Source organism: Patagioenas fasciata, chromosome 2 (assembly GCF_037038585.1).
Source record: "Patagioenas fasciata isolate bPatFas1 chromosome 2, bPatFas1.hap1, whole genome shotgun sequence".
NCBI lineage: Eukaryota > Metazoa > Chordata > Aves > Columbiformes > Columbidae > Patagioenas > Patagioenas fasciata.
Genome location: NC_092521.1, coordinates 133,219,987 through 133,246,356, shown reverse-complemented (window position 1 = coordinate 133,246,356; position 26,370 = coordinate 133,219,987). Strand labels below are relative to the sequence as shown.

Genomic DNA, 26,370 nt, shown 5'->3' with positions numbered 1-26,370 from the left:
AAAATATTTGGTCTCTCATGGACTGTGGTAGTAGAGCAGAAACATGCATGTGGGGATGCTGATGCTGAAGGTATCTGCTTTTCCTGACACAACTAATAGAAATGGATGGAGGGCATTGGTAAGGTCACTTTTACTTGCGTGGTGTGTTCTGTGAACATATTTCTTTTTCCACTCGGTACATCTTAATATTTATGGAATCTGTGCTTAAAACCTCAGAGTTTTCTGATGGGGAAACCAACATTTCTGTGGTACCCTAACATTTGTATGGAAGATGGATTAGTGCAGGAATGATCAGTTCTGGGGTCTGTTAGTGTTCAGGTCAGTGGTTTCTTTCAGGTCTGTGTAAAGACCCTTTCTAAAAGTGGGGTTTTGCTGAATGCATTAATTATTTCTAATAAGAAAAGACCCATCTGTATCATGTTAGACACATAATTTAGGTTATATACCTACGTATGCCCATATATACCAAGTGAGTATTTCGCATTGGTAAATCGTGACTCTGTACTCAACTGAAATTAATACAATTAATATTATAAAAACCCTTAATATAATGAATAACCTGTACATTTGTTGTTGGGTCTGCTATTCTGTCCTAAGCAAAACTTACTTAAGTAATTTGAGGCTGAAGAGCCCTTTCACCAGAGGAGCATTTCACCCACCTCATCATTTGTAACCAAGTATGAAGAAGTGCTGTGACAAAAATGCCCTGTATTCAACAAGTAACTGAGTGACAAACAGTAAAGAATTACAAAAATTTTTTTCTAGGGATTTAAATGTTAATTAAGCTGGTGCTTGGAGTTGAACTCTTTTTAAGGAAGATGCACATTCATTTCTCAGATAAATCCTGGTCTGCTTTCAGTCAGGTGTTCAGCAAATTTATCATGGTTTTGGCTCTGTATAAGCCATAGCATTGTAACACAAGAGTACGTTAAATAGCTTTCCTTTTTTAACACATACATCCTCTCTCTTTTGTGACAGAAGGAACAAGTAATATTGTAAAACCTGTGTGCCATTTTTACTGCAGGTGCAAAGCAAGTCAGACAGGAGAATGTCTGTTGGTGGCATCTGTCACAGCAAAGCCTCACTAACTGCTTAATGGGAATGTTAAATTGTTGAAACGGAACAGCTGTTGTCAGGAGAAGACAAATATTGAGGGGAAACTTCCCATTTTGCTGTTTCCTTTAACTCTTCATAAGTATGTCAGCCTAAACATGAGATATGTTTGAATATATGTAAAAGCTATCTGTATATAGTATTTATACTGTTACATATATAGTCCCTTGCACAACCATTTCTGAAGATCTGCTAGATAACTGGTAATTCTTGCATATAAAGCGTCTTAGAGGTGAAAAGGAAAATGATCTAGGAGTTGGAGTTTCAAAAATCTTGCTGAATTTACCTGTATTCCCACCTTGATATGCATAGGTTTTGTGCAGCTTTATCTAATAGCAGAATAGAACCAAGATGGTGTGTAATAAAAGAATTCATACTGCACAAAAAACGGGTTTACAAACACAGTTCTGTTTTTCTTCCTACTTCCTTATTTTCCTCTCGTGCCGTTCTCTTTCCATAATTGTGTTTGCTTGTGCCACTGTGCTTATTTAAATCTCAACTTGTAATAATGTCATCATAGGGAAAAAAGCAACAAATGACCAAAACCCTGCAAAACCAAGTGTTTTGACCCTTTGCGTGTCAGAGCCCAGTCACTGTAGGCATTCTTCATTTTTCTGCTGGAGAATTTCCCACTGTGGGCAGACTTTTCTTCCTTTGAGAGCCGTGAGGAGCAACCTGTTCCCGAGGGGCCAACCTGCCGTCCTCACCTGGGAGCAAACCCGCCGCCCCTCAGCAGCAGCACCCAGTGCTGCAGCTCCTCGCGCTGCTCCTGTCCCTGCGGTGAGAGCACGACTGACAGGGCTGAGGATAAGAGCAGCCAAACGGGGCGATTTAGGGATTTTGGTGCTGATCCTGATGGCAGCGTGACACGTGTGACATTGGCTGGCACATTGTTCCAAACTGACCGCTGGAGGCAAGCATATGGATCGAAATCCATGTCTCTTTTCCTGAAATGTAAATTGACAGATTTTTAAAGTCTGATTTGAAGTTTTATTGTGTAGAATTTATTTTTGAGTTTAGCTGCGGATAAAACACTGTTTCAGTTTGTCGCGTGATGCCCCGCACTCGGTTGAACACGGGTATTTGTGTTCTGAGCCAGCCCCCGGGCAGTCACAGCGAGGCGACCAGTGTGTCCCTGGTCACCGTGCGAGCAGAGCGCTCCCGCGTCCTGGCCCAGCTTTCTGCTCTGGGAACGTGGTCAGAAGGGTGTTCAGCTTCTCACCTTCCTTAACCATGTCACCCTTTTGCACACCAAAGCTTACACTGCAGAGATGAAAAATTGAAAGGTAAATTTCATTCATGTTTATGCTTGATAACAAAAATGTATATGGAGGAGAGAAAAAAAAAAAAAGCAGCTTTTTCCAGTGGGCACCATTTCATTTCTTAATTTTTTTTTTTTTAATAGGATGATGACAACACTGTACCTACTGCTCCTGATCCTCCAAGTCTTCTCTTGCATGAACGTGGAACAGGTTTCTGCTTTGATTCCAGGTAAATGTTCTCTTTTATTGCTGTTTAGAGGATGGACAGGTTTCTGTGTAACTGAACTCTCTTACTCAGGGGTGAGGGCATGGAGATGAAAAACTATTAAGCTTTTTCAATGAATGTTTGGTTTACAATTAACTGTCAGAGAATATGTTGTTAGACTGGATAGGCTACTTGTGTTATACCTTATTTTGATGGAATGTGGATAATTTCTTCAGTAAGTGAATGAATTAACTTTTGTTACCCCCCCGCCCCTTCCCAACCTAATTGTGAACCTAAGTTTAGAGCTTTTATAAAGTGTTATGTTTGCTAAGAGCGAGCATTTATGAGCAGAGAGAGTGGTTTCCCACGAAACTGCATTGCCATTAAGATATTCAATAGATTTGTATTCAGTGGTAGCTGGAATTATGTCAAAATTATGTCACTTTTAAAATACCGGGTTATTTTGGAATGCCTGTGTAAAACTGCTTTAACTGTATTGAGCACTTTCAGCAAAGCCGTTTAAATTAACTGTGTGATACTTGCTTAGATACAAAATCTGCTCAAATTTAAGTTTGTAGGAAAACTCTTAACATTGGTGGCAACAGGATCCTACTTTTATATTTTCCTTTGCAATAGCAGGTGAAATAACCGGTTCCTTTTTTCTTTCTCTCCACCTCCTTGCGCAGCTTTGACGTGCACAAGAAATGCCCTCTCTGCGACGTGATGTTTCCGCCCAACTATGACCAGAGCAAGTTTGAGGAGCACGTGGAGAGTCACTGGAAGGTGTGTCCCATGTGCAGCGAGCAGTTCCCGCCCGACTACGACCAACAAGGCTTCGAGAGGCACGTGCAGACGCACTTCGATCAGAACGTATTAAATTTTGATTAAATACTTTGTTTTGCGGTGTAGCTTAAGAAAGCCACCACTTTGAGTAGTCAGTCCACCTACAGAGCCAGAACAGTGCAGCTTTCCTGTAAGTGCAAATTTCTGATTAAAAGCTGATACACTCGGATGGGAGTTTCACTGAGTCGTGGCTGTCAGCTACTACTGGGTTATCTTCTCTAACATGATACTAAAACAACTCACTAAGCCCCACTTTGTTGTGTATGTAGCTATTTATTCCCCCACTTAGTGGAATTGGTAAGGACACAGGGATGACTTTGCCTCAGGCAACATGAGACCAGCTTCACGATGCTCTTCAGCTACATAAAGTCACCAAAAGACCTGTGGTTTCTCTTGACCGCGACAACTGAGGCATGATTAAAAGTGTAATAAACAGATGCTTATTCTATCAAATGGGTGTAGTTTTCCTTTGAGTATCAGTTAACTCAGAAAGTTGCATAACTTACCCTATGAAAATATAGTTTTCTAGTACATTTCTGAAATGTAGATGCATGTACTGTGAGATTACATGCTTGCACCAAAATTAATGGCAAATACTTCAGTTTTACATATAGAATGTTTGCCTTAAGGGATAGTGTTAAATTAAGTACACTATACCTAAGGCGGTATTTTTGAGTTGAAATAAACTGCTGTGCTTAAATGCCTAAAACCAATTGTTTAAAAACATCATTGCCATTATGTTGCAGTTGCATTCAGTAGGAAATATTGTTCTATTTTCACAACAGTGACTTGTGTTCCTTTTGGCTTAGGGCTTCTAAAACCTCCTGCATTTTAACTTTATGTATTTCTTTTCCGTAAGTAAAAACGTGTGTATATCTAAACATTTTATATTTACTTTAACTGTATTAAGTACGTTCGCTTTCCACTTGTTGTACAGTAGTCTTGTTACATTAAAAGCAAAATTATTCATGGAGTCAGTGGTCCTTTTTTCCTGCTGCTCATTTTGAAATAAGCCAGAGTTTAGGCTTTACACTTAGTGCAAATGAGGTTTCGTCTCTGTATGATAAACTGTTGCTCGCATCTTCGAGAGAGAAAGGGGGTTAAGGTTTTTGAGGAGCTTCTGTTGTCTGCAGTTCTCATGTGCAATATCCTGTTTGATGCAGGATTTATTAAAAGCTGCATGACACAGATAAATTGCAGTGTCTTGAGTAGCAGCTGCTCCATCAGTCCTCTGTGGTCTAGTTTAAGTCTTAGATTTGCTTTTTTTTTTTTTTTTTTTGTTTAACTGTGAACTTCATGTCAAGAGGTGGTGTAAGGTGTAAGTCATGGAAGTCCTAAAAGGGTATTTTGTCTTTTTTTTTTTTGTTACCATAACTCAATAGTATGTGAAAACAGTTAGAAAAGGCTCTAAAACCAAAATATGATTAGTTATCATTATTAAAGACTTATGAAATCTCAGAGGTTGGTATCTCACAGAGGCAGGACAACCTCAAAACCTGGTTGTACCGAAGCTGGGACTTATCTTAGATCTGTGTATGGGCAGGGAATTGTTGATGTGGTTTCCCTGTTGAAGAGCTGCCCTGACATGGCTGCTTAAAATAAGGTCCCCAGGGAGCAGGCAGGTCCATGTCAGGAGCCAAGGATGTCTACCTCCACCTCATTCGATTAAACTTGTAACGATTTCTCCTTCCCTAGTGACAGCCACTTCATTTCTGAAAACCCTCAGAAGAAAGGTAACCCATGTCCTACCACTGCAAGGGGCCTTTTGTCACATCAGGACAGATTTTATCCAGCAACCTGAGCCCTGTTGTGATGTTGGCAGAAAGCAGCCCAGGAAACCTGAAGCCCTTCTGACAGATTACATCAAAATACCATTTTTGTTTTCTTTCTTTCTGGGCTGTAGCATTCTGTGTAACTTTGTGCATTCATGGTGTAGTGCTTCAATTGCTTCAGGTGTCTATTGAACATGGACTTTGATACCAAAGCAGAATGTACAAATAAAAGAAGACTGTATACAGCCCAAGAACTTAAAAGGTCAGACGTTTTAGGTCAGAGGCAGTTTATTTTAAATGTGATTTGATTTACATTTATAAGCAGCTTTCTTGACAGGAATTCTTTAAGTTGCCTTCAGTTCTAAAACAAACCTCTGTCACTTTCAAACTTAAAGTACTTTGTCCCCAACAAAACATATGAAAATATAATTTAAAGCACACTTTTCACAGACACAGTACAATACATTCACTATACACAGTATAACAAAATAGTCCCATCTTTACCTGTTTAATAATACTGTCACAATGAATAGGTAAATAGAAACTGGAATTTCTTTTTTTCATCGTTGAAAGGAATTTACATGCAACAATGATGTTTGTTTTATGACTGTTTAGCTGTTGAAGGAACTTACCCAGCCTGTGGTTTCTTGCACCAGGAGCAGAGCCAGAAGGGCTTTGCTGGCCAGATGTGCTGGCCAAAACTGCAGAAGGTGGGAAGGGGCCACCTGGGACCTGTTTGCACCAGCAGCTCATGTCTGGATCATCCTTCAGCCCCGGCTCACAGCGCTGGGCGGTACAAGCGCTGTCACCTCACTGAGATCAGAAAAACTCATGGTTTAGGTCAAGTAGGGATGTTCAAAAGGCTTATTCATTAGGAGGATTCCTAAATGAGATTTAGGCTCTGCTGGAGAATAGGTAATTAATTGTCATCCTCACAAAGTTTTCCTTTAAAGCTTTGGAAAAAAAAAATGAAGGGAAAGCTCATTTTGCATTTATTTGAGCTTTCCTTTGCACTTAAAGCAACAGGAACTGAGCAAAGGCGATTACTGTGTTTAACACTGTGAGTTCCTCCCTGACCCTCACCATGTGAGATGTGGTTCCAGGCTGGAGCAGGGCAGGGGGTGTCCCCTGTCACCCACCCAAACACCAGGAATAGCACTTGGGAGAGAAAAACATGCAAGGCAGGAGCAAAGGTTCAGGTTTGGTCCAGACACGAACCGCCCTCGGGTTGGCTTTTGTTCTTAGTCAGTCTCTGACCACCTGCTGCAAGAAGCACTTTAAATCTTCAGTAAGGCTCATATGTCATATTTCAGCAAAATTAATCGTAAAGCTAAACAGACACTTCCAAATGGGATGCAGTGACCTACAATGAGAAGCAAAAGAAATGCACAAAGAAAAAAAAAGTCTCAAAATACAATGAATGTGAGGGAGAGGCGTTAGCAACTCCCTCCACACAAATAATGGACCTCCTTAAACCACGCATAGAATTTTGGATTTTTATTTGCAACCACAGGCACATGCTCGTACAGTAGTTGCAAGAATTGGCAACACATAAAACATTAAATCTGTTGGCAATATAGAACTACAAAGTGCTTTAAAACTTCATCTGAGATGAAGATAATTGTTTCTCACACACACATAAATTTGCACTTAAGTATTTCCAAGTGTCTTTCTAAGAGATAGCTCAGGGGTAACTATTTAGTTGGACTGGGATGTTGGTCCTCAAAAGTTTGATGGGCATGAACATAATATGACATCTTGTACCAAAAAAAAAAAACAAACCCAAAAAAAGTAGCAATTTCTACTAACACTAAAGTGATTGTTCACTAGTTCGAATGGCAAGATTTTCAGCATTTCAAGAGGGGGGAAAAAAAAACCCAAAGATTTGCAAGATAATATAAAATACAGCAAGCACACCTTTTTATGTATGTTATTTAAGTATGAAAATATTTTTAGCATATTATGTTAAACATTCTTTCTTATTTATATTTCCATTACCTAAAAGACTTGCTACTCCACTGATAACTCCATTACGTAAGGCATGTTAACTCTAGTTGGACGAGGGTGGGTCTTGTTTTGGTTTTGCACACACATTGACGGACGCGTTGAAAAAGTCTTCATCACGTTACAATCGTGACAGGGTGTCAGTGCCAAGCTCTCCTCCTCTCGCTCCCCTTCAACACTTGGGTACAACTAAATATGCAACGCCCCCCCCCTTCCCTCCCCCCATTTATCTTTTGTTTTGGAGAAAAATGTTCTGAAGAACCTATAGCTTTTTATAGCACCTTATCTCAAAGTAATGAAAATGGGTATGATGATTACATGTGCAAATGTACAAAATCATTAACTCTACAAAGATACATCATTCCAAAATTACAGAAAATTTTAAAGCATGCATTTAATTTTTGTTTTTTAAAGGGTTGCTGAATGCTTCCCCTGAAAAAAGGTGGCTGTTCTGAAAATCAGCAACTGCTGGTGAGGATTTCTTGGCACATTTGTGACCAGCATGTTATTGCTGCATCTTCCTGATAATCTCAGCAGACACGGGAGGGTGGAAATTGATTGTGTGGTGCCGCAGGCCCTGAGCTGTCTTGTAACTCTTTCCACAGCGACATTTGAATGGTTTGCGTACGCGGATTTGCGTTCTGTGGCCGTTCTTGGCGTGGTACTTTATACCGTTCACATTCTGTGAGCGAGAAAGCAAAGCGTTAGTGGTCAAGTGGTCTGATATTGGCTTGGCTTCCTGTTAAAATAAACCAAAAATTGATTAACATTACAAGCAAAATCACTCAAATTGCCAGGAACTCCTGCTTAGGTGTTACACAGGTGTTGGGCTTTCAAGATACACGGTGGGACAAGAAGGAGAAGAATCTGTGCGGTTCTAATGCATTAAATGTGTCTACCTGGGCCATCCTGATCTTTATCTCCCAACATATGGGACTTTCCAAAACCACATCATTTACTGGGCTCACACAGGGACGTTACTTGCCTCCTGACTTCTGTTTTTTCATAGAGCATTGACAAATCTTATTCAGAGGTTCATTTAGAAGCAAACAAAGAATTGGCATGAAGACTCAAGTCACACTCCTTCAAAAAGCTGAAGCTCCCCCCATGGTGTGTTTGTTCCGTTCTGTGTCATTGTTTCGAGATATGTCTTTAGGCACCAGCAAATTCTGATAGTTTACACATTGTCTCCAAAGAATTAGCTGCAGGAAATACTTAAAGAGTTACAAAGGGCATTTGGAAAATAAGCCAGAGAAGCCGTCTTCAAAATAGCTATTGTTTTTAACAGGGAATATTCTACAGCTAAAACTGGAGAACTGACCTCCACTGTTGTTTGGAGAGTAAGAACGAAAACCAGCACCACGACTCACCCTGATGATGGCAAGGTTGGGAAATGGGCAACACTTCTGAGACATGAATCAGGAACCTCACTAAACATCAAGCAGAACGGTGCTACTCTCCTCCTTCTCATGTCTTTCTGGCAAAAGTGGAAGATGCTGTTGTGGTCTCACTGGTATGTGAAACTGCTTAACCTAGGATTTGTCTGACCAGAGTCTGTCTCACCTTCTTCCTCTAAAAGAGCTGGGATTTTTGGATAAACAAGGCAAGGCACAGCTCTGAGGCTCTACTGTGTCCTCTGAAATTTCCAGATACATATATCAGGGTTTTTTTAAAGCTATTTTAAAAAAAGCCAAAACCAGTTAACAACATGGGTAATAATTAAGCCACTAACAATTTCAGGGATTTTGTCTTTGCTGAACCACTGCCTGTTGTTACACATAAGCAAAGTGCCCTTGGCTCTTTTTAAGCAGCAAGTTCAGTTTTATTATAGAATCACAGAACCATTTTGGTTGGAAGAGACCCTCAGGATCACTTAGTCCAACCATAATGTAACTCTAGCACTGAACCGTGTCCCTAAGAACCTTGTCTAAAAAAGCCTTTTAAACACCTCCAGGGACGGTGACTCCACCACTCCCCTGGGCAGCCTGTTCCAATGCCTGACAACCCTTTCTGTGAAGAAACGTTTCCCAATATCCAATCTAAACCTCCCCTGGTGCAACTTGAGGCCATTTCCTCTTGTCCTATCACTTGTTATTTGTTAGAAGAGACCAACACCCTCCATGCTACAACCTCCTCTCAGGTAGTTGTAGACAGTGATAAGGTCTCCCCTCAGCCTCCTTTTCTCCAAGCTGAACAGCCCCAGTTCCCTCAGCCACACAGCGTTACAGCAAGTGGAAGCTCCAGCTTGCCACACAGAGCAACTCAACAAGTCAGACAATTTGTTTAAAAAAAAAAAAAAGAAAAAGAAAAAACCTTCATTAAACAGAACAGAGCTACAACTCCTAAAACTTCAGAAGACTCTATATCCATCACAAAGCAAACCCCATGAAGGCACAAGGTGAATGTCTGCACTGTCAACACTTCCCTTCCTCTTCCCCAGCCTCCTCATCCAGCTTCTGCAGAGGCAGAACCTCAGGTCTCACGTCCCGCTCCTGAGAGACACGTTCCCCTGGCCCTGCTCCCACCACCGCTCACAAACACAAGCAACAGAAGCACACAAGACACGTGGGTCCTGTCAGGGAATTCCGGAGGAGTGTGATCATCACAAGGGAAAGCCCCCAGTCTCCCACGTAGCTACGGTGTTCTCACCTCACAGCGTGAAATGCTGGTCCGTATTTACTGCACGGTGACTGTGCCACCGCAGTAATGTATTTTTAACCTTTGAGCAAAACCAGTTCTCCGGTTCCCATCACAGAGCCGAGCGCGGCGCTGTTCTTGTCAGAACCTGTAACACCTGGGGGAGTCTGTGCCACCAAAGTGGCATTTTAGGGCAGGCTGGGTGCCAGGAGAGGCTGATTTGTGAAAATCCTTTAGAAAGAATAATTTCGCCTAACATACCTGGAAAAAAGGTACGGTGCAAGACTGAAGCGCCTGCTCTGCCTGCAAATTCACACCTCGCTCCTCTAGAGCATCCAGGCACCGAATCTTGACTCAGAAGTTGCAAGCCCAGCTCCCAAATTGTCCTTTGCATCCTTAAAAATACCAGACAACTCCAGCAGAGCTGCCGTCTGAGATGTGGGAGACGAGACGGGACTCCTCAGTGTCCACCACAAACCAGAGACATGAACATGAGCCTTCAGTGCAGGTTACTTCTGGGCAAAGAGCATTCAGGGCAGGCAGAATGTTGTCCCACCAAGACAGACAAGGGCACATCAGAGCGACAAATAATCCTCAAGTGCAGACAAGTGAATTCCCTGAAAGTCTTCTAAGATCCCGAGGCAGCTTTTAGGTGTTTGTGCCCAGGGGTCCAGCCTTCAGCACCTGCAGGACCATCAGGGTGATGGGGCTGGGAATGTCACCGATGCCACAAGGACCATCATCAGGCATCTGCTGACACCTCAGTGCCGCTAAGGACCTGCACCTTCAAACACCAGAAAATCTGGGGATGACCTGCTAAACTACTGCTACTGCAGAGAAATTTTTAAAGCAAAGCTATAACTCCAAACCCTCCATATATTTTGGAAAGTATAAAAACCTGCTTAGGCTTTTAATTTTTGTGAGAAAACACTTTAAGATACTTTTAAACTAGTACCAATTGCTACAGATGCCATAAATCCGCAATGACAAATATCGCTACTACCCCATGCCAGTGGTATCCTTCTCCTGATCCAGATTTTTAACGATCTGCTCAGCCTCAACTACACCACGCGCCTTGACGAAGGGGGAAAAAAGTTAAGGAAATGCTAAACCAGAAACCTACGTGGAATGAATTGGGCCATGGAAGGTTTGAGCAATGGTAAACCACGCAGAGTATGAGGAGGTAGTATAACATGAAATTTGACCTGTACTCCTGTCTAAAAAGAAAACTGTTGTTAGAATTACAGTCAACTCTTTCCACTGCTGTAATGTAAACACTTTGTTGTATGTCTGGGCCGAGTTTGTTGAGGTACGGCAAAGCCCACTGCCAAACTCATACATCACTTTTATTGCTCTGGTTACTTAGGTTGCTCATTATTTACTCTCACAAACGATTGAGGAAGAAGATGGCAGTGCAGAAGGGCACTCTCAAATCTTAAACAGGAGGAAAACAATTATTAACCTGGGACCAGATCAGAAGGAGATAGAGAAGTTCAGGCTGGCACCACCTGATTTACGTGGACATGAGGACACTTGCCCTGGCACGGCAGCACTCACGCAGCCCCCACACTGCAGAGAGCTTGCCACCCCCTTCTAGTAGGAAAAAAGACGTCAGGGATAGTGAGGGAGGACTTCTTGTTTCAGACTTGGACATTCAGATATGTTTGTGTATCTCCTGGCTGTTCCTCCTCAAGCACTTTGTGGGTCCAGTTCCTCTGCTCAACTTGCAAGCTCTGCCTGGCTCCTTTATTTCAAGTAAACTCCCTTCTTTCCATCTCTCACTTTAATATTCTCCTTCCCGAAGCTGTGCTGAGTCTCGCTGCTCTCAGATCAGCCTCCTGGGGTGTCTGTCCCACCCGATGGCCAAGGACCCTTGTGTCCCATCACCTGCCAGAGGGACAAGCCCAACGCCTCAGCATTCTGGGAAGGTAACACTTCTCCTCTTGCCCAAGGCCAAAAAAGCACTCATGCATATAAGCTACATTTTGTATGCACAGAAATCTATTATCCTTTTATTACTGTATTTGCAAAAACTAGAAAAATTATGACAAATGCTCTAAGGGTTTCTCTATAGTAGTATTTATGGATTTGATATATAATAGAAAGATTAAAACTAACTAACTTCATTTGCTCTTTGGAAGTTGCTGAGTAACTTTACCTACATCACATATACATTTTGAATGTCCTTCTCCAGAGCTAAAGACCAAATAACTGGCACATATCGGTGGTATTGACTAACAGGATAACTAATTGCCACCTTCATGAACCCACACTTTAACTCCTACAGGTGGCATTTTGTGAAGGGCGTCAACTATTCAATACCCACACGCTTCTGGACAGGGCACCTAAATGTGGATGTAAATCTGAAATCTGGTGAGGGAACTCCACAGAAACGAGGCTGAGATTTCTGGGCTCCCTTGAATCATGCGGATGATTTTCTAAAAATCAAATTTAAGGCGTTAAATACAAATCACATGAAGGAAAACAAAATCCATAAAGGGCAAACTCTAAAATACTTATCATTTGTTCTCTAGGTCAGTAACCATAATTAGAGAAGCTTCAGAAATTAGTTCAGAACCGTGTGTTTTAAGCATTGAGAAGTCAGAGTACTCCAGATCTATTCAGCTGTTTCTGACTGTCCCACAAACAAATTTACAAATAATTTTCTAAAAAAGTTGGGTTTTTTTCCCCTAAAAACTTTGGCTCCTCAAGAACACCTGTGCCATACTACACATATTACAAGCAAGTGATATTATTTCTTGCAAAAGGAAAGTTCCTGAAGAACAACTAAATGTTTATGACTCGCTTCTCCTGCGCTGCCTATGGAAAACCAGCAAGAGAGAGCAGCTGTCAGGAGGCCAGTGGGGTCTTCGATACTCATCTGGGCTTGGGTATAAACATGTTCTCATTACAGTTTCCATCGTCCGCCCCAGCCCCTTCCTTGTGAGTATTTGTTGTACTCATTCTTGTCTTATTTACCTTTCCATAATGACTTTTCAGTGCAGAGGCCATCTTTTATCATTGTACATTGTTTGCAATAAAGGAGCCACATCCCTACTGAGTCCTTTAAGCGGCACTGTAATACAAATAACACTTCTAAAAATAACATTTCTGCTTCTCCAACGTACGTCACCTAAGGGCAGACAAAAGAAAACTGTGTATATCCTTCTTTCCTCCTCACTCCCTAAAGGAATGCATCCTTTCTCAGCCGTAAAGTGAGCCTGGCAATTACTGTATGTGCATGTCCGTGTTCCTGTTTGGAGCTCTGTAATTGTTTTACAGCCCTGCCTGTGATTATGCAGTACCCACCAGAAAATCCCAGGGCTTTGATCACAGGACTCCCTACCCAGACTCCGCAAATAATTCGTCAGAGGAGGGGGTTAAGCAGAAGGAAGACGAAGAGGAAATAAGAAACACAGATGACACAAAGCTAAAAGGAAGGAAACAAAGATAAACATGTAAAAAGAAAGAAAATCAGGCTGAAAAGAAAAAGGGAGGAAACAGAGCCCACAGAAAAGAGAAACGAGGTGAGGCAGAGTTTAAGGAAACATGTTTTCCTATCAGGACTGAACAGAGGTGAGTTTCCTGGGAAAATGCGGTACATTTTATTTGCTGCTGCTCCCTGCCTGTCAGCGTCTCCGGGGGTCGTTAATTTGTTCCCTGTCCGACTGGTCTGACGCTAATGGTGTCCGAGATCTCCCTCAGACGGTCCTCACGCAGCTGAGATGAAGGCAGCGAGATAGCAGAAGCAGGCAGAAACAGCTTGCTTATTTGGGCAATAAAAAGACAGAGGGCTGGCAGTCAAACAGAGAACAGACAGGATATAGCAAATTACAGGGTTCTCCTTCCAGCCTTTGCCATTAAGCGAACGCTTTCTGCAACGCATAGATGCCCTGTGGGCACGGGGACTTGTAACAATCACCATGGCTTGTTTGCTTCCTGAGCCGGGGATTTAGCTTTCAGACTATACCCTGCATCTGGCACAGCTTCTACCACACACAGTATTAATCTTGAATGATGTTGCTACATCTGCGAAGTAACACTTGCGAATAGCCTGAAAACATCTTTCCCTCGGCCCTGCCCCTGGAGAGGCTGTTCAGTTTTTCCTGGAGCTGAAGAGAGTAACCATTACATAGCTCAGGTTCATCTCTGCAAAAAAGACTCGTATGTCACTAAGAAATAAGCACACTGATTTCTTGCTCATGTTTTGAGTATTGGTCAGTATTAAGTGATCTGAATATGAATCTGAGTCTTGCGACTTGCTGCTATGGGAGCTGCCGCAGCCCAGAACAGCTGCGGCGTCACCAAAACACGTTCTTGTCCGCCACGCAGTTTATTCATTCTTTTCACAACTGTTTTATCTCAAATGTTATTTCTCTTCCTATATTTCTTTTTCACGTTTCTGTGCTCTTCTAAGTCCCTACTTTTCAGTTATTTAAAGGAGAAGCCATAAAATAAAACCAGTATAAGCCCAACCCAACCACCGCTGCTTTTTCTAGCGTATAGGTCAGTGGTTGAATTTTCTAGTATTTCATGCAAAAACTTCAGAAAATGTTTTAGAGGAACTGTGCCAACATGCTATTTCCGTTCCTAAATGTCAATGGCTATAGAATACCATACTGAAGTCCAAGGTGTTCCATACAATTTCATTGGCCTTCACTCTGGTTCATGGGAAGCAACACTCCTGCCATCGCAACGTCACGGCACGGTCTGTACCAGCCAGCTCAAGGTTCAGAGTTAAAGATGCTTTGCCCCCATAAACAAACAAAAATTTTTCCTAATGAAGAGTAATTAAAAAGTTGGGTGAGGAGGTGCCAGAATTGCTTCCCAGCGCGGCACGCAGAGGGACGCAAGCCCTGCGGTCGGGGCCAGACAGACTGACCGCAGTGCAGATGGGTCACAGGGACTCAGGACAGAACGATCCTGGAATTTCTCCGGAGCTCTGCCTTCCAAAACATCAACCATCACCTCACACACATTGTCTTTACCAGGAAAAGTAGCCTGGGCACAGACTTACTAAGGAGAGGCAGAAATAATTCATTCTGGCACTGATGGGAAGAAGCTTTTTATTTAGTATCTCTGCAAGGTACCCAAGAGATTATTATTTTACTGGTAGTACCTTCTGTGTTCTGCAGTTATTTTGTCTAAATAACAGAAATTTAGTTAAAATGTGTAAAGCGAAAGAGTCACTATGTATAATCTCTCTTGACATGCAGGGATGCAAAGGGCTGCATCCTCTGTAAAACTGATAACCTGCCTGCGCTTGAGAGGAAACCAGTGAATAAAATACGTACTCTGCCAAAATACCACAAAAATAAATGTGAAAAGTCTATTAAATGAGAAAGGTACACACTGACTTTAGAAGCTTCTCCCCACTACACCATCAGGAAAAAAAAAGCAGGTTTGCGCTACCACTTACCTTATATCTTTTTTTACATCCAGGAACAGGACAGGCAAAAGGTTTCTCATCCCCTCCATTCATGCACATTGAACTAAGGATAGCTTCTGAGCTGATAGCACTTTCTGTAGTCCAGGACTCATCACTGTCTGATTCTTCATAGTCTACTTCCTCCTCGTCATATTCACTACCTGGAAAAGCGGGGTAGTGAGATAAAAACAAGAATTAGTAAAAGCACGGCAAGATAACACATTCCACATTTATTACACCAGTTACAATGACTTGTGATTTCCCCACTTTTTTCTTTGCTGGGAGATAGTTATGTTTAATTTAATAAATTTATCTTTCTTCTAGTTGTTTATTCCTTCATAAAGACACTAGTGGTTCTTTTTCTAATAACAGGGAAGGCATTATTAATATATCTTCAGAAACTGTTAACTGTGCGGCACAGAAAGTTCAAAGGACTGATTTTAAAATGCAGTTTCATTACTCCTCAAACACCAGGATCCTTCCGTCTTTCCCAGTGCCCAAACACAAAATGTGGATTTCCCCCCGCTCCGCAATTAAAGCCAGTTTTAAGGCTTTTCTTTATGCAATACAATACTGAAGAGCGTAATTCTACAGATCATAAACAGTGTAAAATAATATGTTGACAAGTCCTAATGCATTTACTAGCCCTTTGGAATTAATAGGAATTATAGCACAACATTAATAAGAATTATATTGTAGCAATTATAGTTGTGAAATTCATTCCCTCAGGTGTGGGGATAAATTGCATTGTGTGGCTGCCCTGAACAGACCACATTATGTTCCAGATATGCTACGACGGCCATTTGAGCAGCTGGTGCTGAGTTTATTTATTATTTTTAATTGCAATAACTATTAATGAAATCCTCTGAAGAAGTTAAATGTGAAACAAGAGAAATTAGGAAAGCAGAATTTCAACTATAAAAACACAGTAAAAAAACCCCAAAAAAGCAGGGGAGGGAAGAGCCCCAGCTGATTAAAAAGAAAATACACGCACAGAGGGAAAGAGAGGGAAAGCTGAGGGAAACTTCTGTGGTGTCTGCAGGAGGTAGCGCTGTGTTTCCCCTCCCCTTTCTTCTTTCCCTTTCCCAGCTCTGCTAAATTTTATCCTTTCTTGCTGAAAGACAATTTGGCTCGGAGTGCTGGAATAGCTCCCGTTATTAAAGACAGTTCTGCAACACTTGCACAGCTCTATTTGCTTCCCTCACATGCCCTTTAGGCCCGCGCCTCCAAGCAGCTCTACGGACCCAGAAGAAAACGCAGATAGATGCCTCGCGGTGCTTTAAAAATGAAACATCCCGACTTCCATGCTGCGGTGTACAATGTGGTTTTTGGTTGTGTATTCTTTTTTTCTTCTGGTGAAACTAAATACACACCTACAGTCTCCAATTTTCCCCTTCGGATTCCCCCTCCTCCCGTGCTCTTGCTCAGCCTCGACACCTCTCCGTCACGGAGTTAAAAAACGCCTGTCAGCTGGTAGCTGCAAGTCCTCGGGGCTGCGGAGCTTTAATCAGATCCTGGAGGTTGGCAGACAGATGTCGGGGCTGTCCGCGTTCCTTTCCCGTGGTTTTCGTGCAGATGGGGAGAGCTGGACGGCGTCCCAGCGCCGACAACTGTCGACACGAGCGCACGCACGCGGGCTCCGCGGCACATCTGGAAACCTCTGCCCCGCCGACTGCGGCTCCGCGTCCCACACCGAACGAGCGGCAGCCAAAGAAAGCATTATTGACCTCTTAAAATATTTCTGAACTCTAGGAACAGTTAACCTAAAATGAAGTTAAGAGTTGTTACAGTTTAATTAACTAGTAAAAAAAAAAAAAATTAAAATGGAGGCAAAACCGCAACTCTGCTTCTACGATTTCCTGCCCTTGATTGTATCTTGATGGAAAAAATTCCTCAAGCTGTTCCTTTGAAACTTTCTAGCTCAGAGGGTTTTTTTTTTTAAGCAAACGCAACAGAAAACCCTATTGTAAATATACATGTGCACTCATAGGATGAGAAAATACACAACAATTCCAAAGACTGGTACCAACAATTTCTGCCATTACAATCACTCCCCTTCTAAGTCCCCTTAATAGGGGGTGATGTTCTCCCAAACAGAATTTTGTCTTCCCAAAGAAAACACCATTTGAGGTTGTATGACATCTAACTAAGGATATCACTACTTTTAGAGATGACAAGGATAACGATCAGTGCTCTATAAAACTTAATATGCAATGTGGTTCATAAAGGAAAAGATACACAGAAAAGTGTGGAGAAGAAACAAGCGTGGCAATTTTGCATTTCCACAGGTTTTCCTGCACTTTCAGGACATCCCTTGAATTTTTCTAATAGCTTTGTACAGTAAAACCCAATTCTGTAACAGCTTTCACCCGTGCTTCACTTACAGGTGGACACATTGAAGGACAGAGACAGAAGAAACTAAAACGCATGTGTAAGCGTCTGTGAGGTCAGACCATCATTATGGTTCTCTTTAAATTAACTTACCTAAACGGAAATACAAGATTTTGTCTAGCATAGTCAAAAGAGTTGTTTAAACAGTATAAACAAATGCTCTGTTGTCTTAGTTTTTTAAAACCAGACTTGTCACTATGGATTTTACAAATCTGATGAGCTATTTCAAGTATGAATAACCATATAAATACATATTTCTTCTTGCACAAAACAGCAATACTAATGGTGCCAAGTACCTGAAGGGCGTGTTACTTTGATGAAAGCTGGAACTGCAGTCTCTCATTGCGTTTATCTAACAGTGTCCTACTGAACTCAATTGCTTGCACTCTCTTAAGAAGAAGAAAAAAATTAAAGTCCAAAATGTATTTTAGAGGGCCCTAGTATTAAAAAAATGCAAGAAACTTACTGTCTTTGAAACATTTCATTAGCAATAAAAATGTATCCCTTAAATAATTATGTTGTTTCAGTTGGCATAGAAAAACACCACCTATTTAGTCAGGCTTTTAACTGATTCTGCCTCAGAATTTAATTTCCTCAGTTGTCAGTGTCTAAGCGCGGCAGCCCATGCGGTGCCTCACCGACTGCGTGCAACACATCAGAGACGGGGCGGAAAAACAAAAAGCACAACACACAGGTTGGCGCTGCCATAATAAACAGCCCCTAGATGAGGTCTTTTAATTAAGTACTGCAAGGCTGAGGATGGGGGCTCAGCGAGGCCATTCCCACGCCGAGCGGGGGTCCCTGGCGCTCAGCAACACGTCAGGTGTACGAACCGCAGCCGCCAGCTCCGCGGGGCAGCCGGCCAGGGTGCCGGCAGCGGCAGCACACTTTGATCAAGATACAGCTTGCTTTATTCTATTTATATATATATTTAAACCTGGTTGGTGTTACACAATAATAATTGTAGATATTTTAAATTAAGCACCTTTGCATCTAACCTATGGCCCGTTCCTCGGAGGGGTATTTGGAATAACTCTCAGGAGAGGTCCAAGAGAGCCGGCTCGCTGATAACCGCACGGGGGGAACAGGAGGCTCTGCCGGGGACCCAGCTGAGCTGCTCCCACAGCACCGCGTGCTAATGGCCTTGTCATGCAGGACTCGAAGGAAAAATATCTGACTTCTGCTTCAGAAGTCTGAACAGCAAAAGAAACTCCACCAAAAGTCAACAAGACACATTTCTCTAAGGTGAAGCACCTAAATATCTGGAGGGGAAAGGGTGATAGGGAAGCACGTGCTTCCAGCAAGGTGATGTACACATACATAATATTAGTACCGTGACTAAATACTGGCTCTAATAACAGCATGGAAACTGCCTTCTCCACCTCTCTCCTCCCGCAATGCTCTTTCTCAGGCTCCTTGCTAGCCAGTTTGTTGCTTTTTTACCATATGCAGTTTCATCATCTGGCTTTCATTCAGAGACCCTACATAGTTCTACCTCAGTCTAGCCTAAAACCAATGTTTTATCATCCAAATGACTCAGTAACATCTTCCTAACGTTGCTCCCACCCTCGCATGCAATATTCTCTCAGTCCTGGCCCATTTCCCCCTTTTCCCTATTCTAGTGGCCCTGCCAAAAGGCTCATTTCATCTGTGCTGCCCCCACAGATTAAAAAAAGAAACAAAACAAAATGAAGGCAAGGGAAGAATGCTAGTTTTGGGGTTTTTCTTTTGGGATTTTCCATGCCGAGAGAATGCCACTGCTCCTCAATGAGGAGGTGGACTCCACTGCTGGAGATGGGACTGGAGGTGGCCACGGACTTGAGGTGGGCACCAGTAGGCAGAGCTGCTGTAGTTACGAAAATACAGAAAACATACCGGGTCACAAAGTACTCCAGCAAATTCTTTCTTTTTTCATTTTCATGCTGTGTTTAAACACAACCCATCACAAGTAAGGTGGCTGTGTGCATCACAGCAGTTTATTTGCCAAAAATAAACGTGTGCACGAAAAGGGACTGCGTTACTGCCTGTGCAGCAAAGCTGCACCATGAAGATTCGCTCTGCCTCTCCTTCCAGTCAGTTTTGCCATCAAAATCAGCAAGAACGGCACTTAATCCTACAGCAAAAATCTCACCTCTTGAATGCCCATCCACTCCTTTTTCTTTTTCCAGTAGATGAAGTCAGTAATTTAAATAGCTCTGGAACATTTTGCAGAGAGTTAATCACTTGCCATTCTGGAACAGACAACATCCTAGCTCCACTGCTGAAAATCCGAAGCCCTGTCTTTTATCTTTCTGGGGTTTATTTGGTATTCACACCACTGTAGCCAAGATAAATTCTGCCTTTTGTGTGAGCGAATTCATTCCACCATGAGATAGACAGAGGACCTTTTTACCTCAACTTTGAATGAATCTTGGTTCTAGCAGGTGCACATCATTTGTAGTTATGTCACTTTTTAAATCTAAAGACTTCTATATCGTGCCTTGAAATATAAAAAAGACAAAGCTGATGAAAAACAGCACAAGCTGCATGTGCCATTACAATGAATACGATCTATCTTAACCTCTGATCAAGAACATTACGAGTTTTTCCTTTCTCCTCCCATGAAGAAAAACAAACCCAAAGCATCCTTGCCAATTATTTTCGTGACCAGAAAGCATACATTTAAGTATACAATGAATAACTATGAGCAAATAGCTTACTGCAGTGGGAACCAACATTGCTAGTGTCACTGAAAGTTCATGGTAATTCCAATGATCTCTCATAAAAATTCAGCTTCACACTTTGTCCCATGCGGGACTTGTAGTTTGTATTTCACAGAAACAGTTTTATGAGAGCACTTCTTACGTTAAGAAGTTTGCATTCCCATATACTGTGACAGCTTCCTTGATACAAAAAAAAAAAAAGGTGAATTATTAATATTATGTGAATTTTGGTCTAACTACTGAAGCACATTTATGGCTTTGTCAAACCTCTTCCCTTTGTGCCTATGGATGCACAGAGTCCCCTCCATGCTCACCAGCAGGGAGAACGTTCCTACAGCTGATACTCATTGCTGGTCTAAAGACGTATCAAGTCATTCAAAATGAAATATTCTTACTCTACGTAAAGCACAGGAAATAATTGCTAGGGGCAACGAAATACAAAACATTTAAATAGCATGCGTCACGGCTGCTATGCAGGTCTCCAGTCTAGAAGCTGTAGAAGGACTCTCTCGGCTGTGAGCTGATATGGGTCGCACAATACATTGGCTCTGCTGGTTCAGGCAGCACATTTCAGACACTGGATCACCCGAACATACTAAAACAGGGTTTTCCCTTTACTTGCTTGTTGTGGGGGTGGGGGAAGAAGGGGACTTAGAGGACAGAAAGCATTTCTCAGTTTTTGTGAAAGGTGCATTCAGATTGCTCATATTTTCAAAAATACTTACATCATTCACATCCACATGTAATACAACTGAAGAAAACCCAGTGCAGCTTCAACAGAGCACCGTGTAGTGCTGCAGCCACTGGTATTTCAGATTGCAAGTGCAATTCCCATGTCTGGATGAAGCACCCACATAAGCCAGCTCTGGGTTCACCATGGTGAAGGCTGTAGCCTTTCTTCAGCCAACGGGTGCAAGCACATGCTGGTAAAAGTTTTCTCTCTTATCCCACTAAATAACCCTGAACCTCATTCCTGGGAGAAGCAAGTCTGTTCCAAAGCCAACTGCACGCTCGGCAGATCTGCCTGATGGAGCTGCTGGAGATGGTTATGGTTTGTCAAACGGGCACTTGCCAAGGCTGGCAGAGACCTCCATCCCTCTGCACGGTCACAAAAGAGCCAGCAAAATAACAATTACAAGTTGTTAGTGAGTTGGGCTGGCACAGAGCGGGTCCCGCGGGCTGTGTGGTCTGCGGCGGGGGCTGCTCCCACACACGCTCGCGCCGGGAGCGCGTCCCTCCCCGGCACCGCGGCCGGCGTCCCGCTCCTCCCATGGCACTAGTCAGAGCAGGATTCGGCCAGAAAAACGTCTTCTGGAGAAACCACCCTTCCTTCCAGTCCTCTCCAAGCCCAGATCAAGTATCAAGCGCTAAATAATGAGCTACTTAGCAACTGTTACTACTCAGAAGAGCTAATTTTCTATTGTCTGTGGCTGAAGCAAGGCTTGGTTAGCGAACAAGCACCAAGAGAATTTTAAAAACGTACCTCATGTAATGATGTGAATATGGATTAAAACACAGAGAGCAGTACGGTTTTTATTTTTATGCACAAGGTACTTAAAAGCACTTAAGAAAATAAGTTAGAAAAAACCCCACAACACACTTTTTCTTGCTTGTTTTCATCGTTTTAAAGAGCAGCTTTCAGCCGACTGGGTCTGCTATTCCGAAAGAGGGAACATTTAAGCAAGCAAGGATGTAGGTAGATGTTTCTGGACACCCTCTCTCATCAGTCGCCACAGAAATGGCAACTGCAGCCTACACAGTCACAGAGACAGCCTGAAAAGATCCTTTCCACAGCTATTTTGGAGACTGGTGAACCCCAACACGATGAACCCCACACGATGAACCCCAAAGCAGTGACGCACCCAACCCACAGATAACCTTGGTGTTCTAAAGGAAATGGTAGACAGATTGATTCCAACATTTCAAATCACCTTTAGTTTTCATTTAAATGGTCAGTGTAACGTCCTGCTGAATTTTAAGTGACTGAAAATTTGTTTAATCACAAGGTTTGAATCCACTCTGGAAAGCATGCAGACACTTCAGATCCTACAGGTGAAACACAGAACTGCATACACTGTGTTTTGGTTTAGAATGATTTCAGCTGAGTTAGTCTAGATCAGAAATCACCCTAAAATCCTGGGATTAAAGCTAAAATGCTAAAAGTACAAAAGAAACATAAAGGTTTTTATTTAATGTACCATTACTATGACATTAGTTTATATATTCTTATTCGCTACCAGTAAAATTGGGAGCTATTTACATAGAAGATCTGCTCACCATTGCTGGCTACAAGAGAAACGGAACTAATAACACTACGGTTAAAAAAACAATAGTCCTCCAGAGCCAATATAGGGGTTGGTGGAGCAGCTGGACCCTATCTGGCCTCAGAAGCAATCGTGTGCCATTTTCCATCTTGGTAACTGGATCTTGCTATCAGCATATCAAAGAACAACCTTTAAAACTAAACCACAGAAAATCCCAATCCAGAGATTATAAATCTGCTAAAAGGCGTTTGCACACCTATATAAGCAGATATAGTACAACTTATTGAATGTATAAATATATGCAAATAAAACATACAGGTAATAAACTAAATAAGGGAAAAAAAAAAGTCTCTCCTTCCAATTACTTGAGAAACAGCAACTAATCACAAAAACATGCATGCAAAGAACTGATTCTGGAAAAAAACAGTCAACTGATACCACGGCATGTGTTTTGTAGAACAGGACTTTCTGAGAACGCTGCAGAGGTGCTAAAGCAAATTGTTATAATGTCACTGCACAATGTGCTGTTGAGGTTTTATGGCCACACTGCGCCAATAGTCTCAGGAAGTTATTTTGCATTCTTATATAAACTTTTTTCCCCAATCCTGTTTTCCACAAAAAAGGGCTTTCAATAATATACAATCTTCTGTTTATACGCAGTACAGGGAAAACATGATAAACCCGACAACACAATCTCTACTTTAAACATATTTTAAAACTAGATTTCTACAACTTCATGTAAACAAGAATAAGCTGTTAAAGTCTCACCAAAAAAAAGAGCATAACCTTCCTGTAATTAAATGGCCATGTTTAACACAGCACTTTTTAAAAATCATGAAAATAAAAAAAGTGAATAAATAAATCAATCCAGCAGACCCCTCCCAACTCAAGGCTTAACCTGCAAATTAATGTAACAGTAATAAAACCTATGCCAGCTGGAATCCTTTCATTCTCTGGCTTCAGTATGAGCAGCAAGAGCAGGTATATGTTTGAAGAAAAACAAAGTAGGACATTTTCCACCTTTACTCACAGGATGTTAATTGAACTCTGGCAAATGTTTAAAGATATTCTCAAAACGTTCAAGAAAGAATTAAAACCAGTTGGGGCTGAGAAAAAGAAACAATTCATCCTTCCTCCCCCCTCCACCCTCTCCAAACATCTGTTCCAAACTTATACTCCAAAAACCACAGCGAAGAACAGTCATAATTAACGTTATTTTGGCTTTTTAGTTGCACAGCCTGCATTCTGAGGTTAGAAATACAAAAATACAAGTTCAGGCCACTGTTACCGTACTTAAGGACTATCCTGATGCTTATAACAAAAAGACAGTTTTTATTTTCACCTTTTTTCATTAAAATGAATGAAAAAAATAGAAATGGTATCAGGAAAAGAGGTTCATGTTTAAGATGAAGGATTACAATAAAAACCGCCTACACAAATGAACTACATTTTATGAAGCTATGAAAATACATTTGAGACGTGCTTTACCACATTGGGTTAGACACGCTTCATGGCTGTACAAAAGCTATTCGGCCATCGACAGGCCAGGCCATAAAACTGTGAGTGCTCCTGCAGTCCTCACCCACTCGGCTGCGGGCGCTTCGCCTCCGCCAGCGCAAACCCCACGAGGACGTGCGGAGCCGCCACCAGGCTCTGATGCAAGGAATCGCCCTCACCGTGCAGATTTAACTCACCTAACGCCGCTGGTGTCAGCACGATTCAGCTACCTGGGGACTGCTGAGATGCTCCTGGGATGGACCTTAGAGCCTCAGGTGTGAAGGGGCTGAGTGCAACGGACCCAGCGGCGGGCTGACCATGGAGAAGCAGGGTGAGGTGGAGCTGCAGGGACCCGCAGAAGCTCAGAGCTCTTTCAGCAGCTCTGGGATGGGGGAATTTCATGCTTCAGAGCCCCAGGAGGGTTACAAACCCCTACCCAGCAAAGAGGGAGGCAATGGCAGATTCTCCACTTGAACGTGCAGAAAGAGGGGAGGATTTATTTTGCATGGAAATAGACTCAACGCTTTTCTCTACCTGCTTTTAAATGCTCTGAGCATCTAGATTTAAGAAACTCCATCAGTATAATCTGAAAGATAGCCCTAATGACAAGACTCAGAATTACCAGGAAGGACTAACATGCCCTGATTGTCAAGCTGGGATCAAGGCTTTCGTCATTCCGCCTATGCACAAAATCTACAGGAAAGAGGTGTGGGGTTTTTTTAAACTAATCCTACCTTGTGTTTCTGAGGAAGAAATGCATTTTTAACACCCAAACATAAGAACACATTCAGTGGGGGTCGTGTCTCGTCTCTCGTCTTAAAAACACGAGGATTCTGATTAAAACAGAATCCGCACTGTGCCTGGCACACTACCACAAACCTTTCTTTGAGGCTATCACTGTTTCAATCAGGTGTACAAAACATATGCTAGCAGGTGTGAGTTGTTTCAGATGACATATCACTGGGCTGAAGCTGAAGTGAAAGTACTTTCCAAGCTGCTATTTTCCATTGCTCCTTGGCTTCTTGTACCCTTTGGCATTAGAGGCAGAAGTGCTGAGAAACTGCCGTGAATGATGCTGTGTGACTATGTATGGAAAAACCTGACAAGAGGAGCCTATGCGGGCATGGCCAAAGCACCAGCCTTCATCTTCAGCAAGACTTAGGGTGGTGTCTTTCACCTGCCAGGCTGTAAGTGCTAAAAAGACATGAGAATGTATAGTTTTGGGGGTCAGCAAATGTTTCATAGACTTTAGCTTACTTGGTAATACACGATGGCTACAAAATACCCTGTTTCTCCCAGAATTTTACATCATTTTGATGATCATGTACTGGTTAACGTCGACTCGTAATACATGTTTCCCCTGTGAAATAAACCTCTCTGTGTTGTAAGTCATCAAGTGTGAAACGGTACCTTAGTCCTTTGCTTTTTTCTACTTCTGATTTGCTTTGGCTACAGTGCAAGGAAAACGCAAACATTTGCTTAAGTTTCACCATCTTCAGCGCACTAAAGTGCTGGCCTAATAAGTGGGGATTTTTCTGCTAGGCACTGTAAGAACTCTTTGAAAACTGTAACTGCCTTCAGTATAGCTAGAGTGATTTTTTTTCAGTTCTCGAGGAACTACAATGGTACAAATAAATCCTGTTTAGTCTTGCAGTGTAACATTTTAGATATATGTATATCTATGTGCATATACATATACACAATTTAAATACGCACCTAAAGTTCCATGTGCCCAACCAGTTTCCAGCTTTCTGAAAAACATTTGTGCTGTTGGTAATTTTCAAGGTAATTAGCAGATTACTTAAAAAGCTAAATAGAAAAAAAAAATAATCCTTCCATCAAGCGGTCCTTGCAGTATAAACACGCAAACATGAATGCTGTCATTGTTACCCAGAACCACCGAAGTCCCTTTTTGAGTATCAAGCTATTCCTACTTTAAACCAGTTGTGCCACAAGCTGTGAAATGCAGGCACAACGTGTTTTCTACAAAATCTGTAGTTTTTACGCATTTGGAGGAAGAAAGGTACAGCAAGTGTGCTTGTACACAAAAAAAAAACCCTATCGCAAATTAACACAGAGATAATCTTTAATCTTATTGTACATTTTCTGTTCTCGACCCTGTTAAAAACGGTTTGCCAGGTTAGACTACTACGATGGGGATTATAAAACAGTTCCTGTGCTTGGAAGCACTTTAAATCTACAAGCCGTGTTTCTATTGCTGCTTTGTAGCTCAAAACCCAAAACTAGTGATG

At 42.1% G+C, this 26,370-nt stretch overlaps 2 protein-coding genes across 5 annotated transcripts in view; one reads left to right on the top strand and one right to left on the bottom strand.

Annotated features, from left to right (window-relative positions):
* Positions 1-4,396, top strand: part of TAX1BP1 (Tax1 binding protein 1) — a 62,708-nt gene extending 58,312 nt beyond the window's left edge. For all 4 annotated transcript variants that reach the window (XM_071805005.1, XM_065831470.2, XM_065831471.2 and 1 more), the window contains 2 exons: positions 2,519-2,604; positions 3,267-4,396. In XM_071805005.1, the coding sequence (XP_071661106.1) occupies positions 2,519-2,604; positions 3,267-3,468 (288 nt within the window). In that variant the 3' untranslated portion in view covers positions 3,469-4,396. The remainder of the gene's footprint in view (positions 1-2,518; positions 2,605-3,266) is intronic.
* A 1,069-nt stretch (positions 4,397-5,465) lies between these two features.
* JAZF1 (JAZF zinc finger 1) overlaps positions 5,466-26,370 on the bottom strand; it is a 191,327-nt gene continuing 170,422 nt past the window's right edge. Inside the window, exons 4-5 of the mRNA XM_065831413.2 lie at positions 15,256-15,425; positions 5,466-7,881 (exon numbers count right to left, since the gene is read on the bottom strand). Coding sequence (XP_065687485.1) covers positions 7,705-7,881; positions 15,256-15,425 — 347 coding nt within the window. The 3' untranslated portion in view covers positions 5,466-7,704. The remainder of the gene's footprint in view (positions 7,882-15,255; positions 15,426-26,370) is intronic.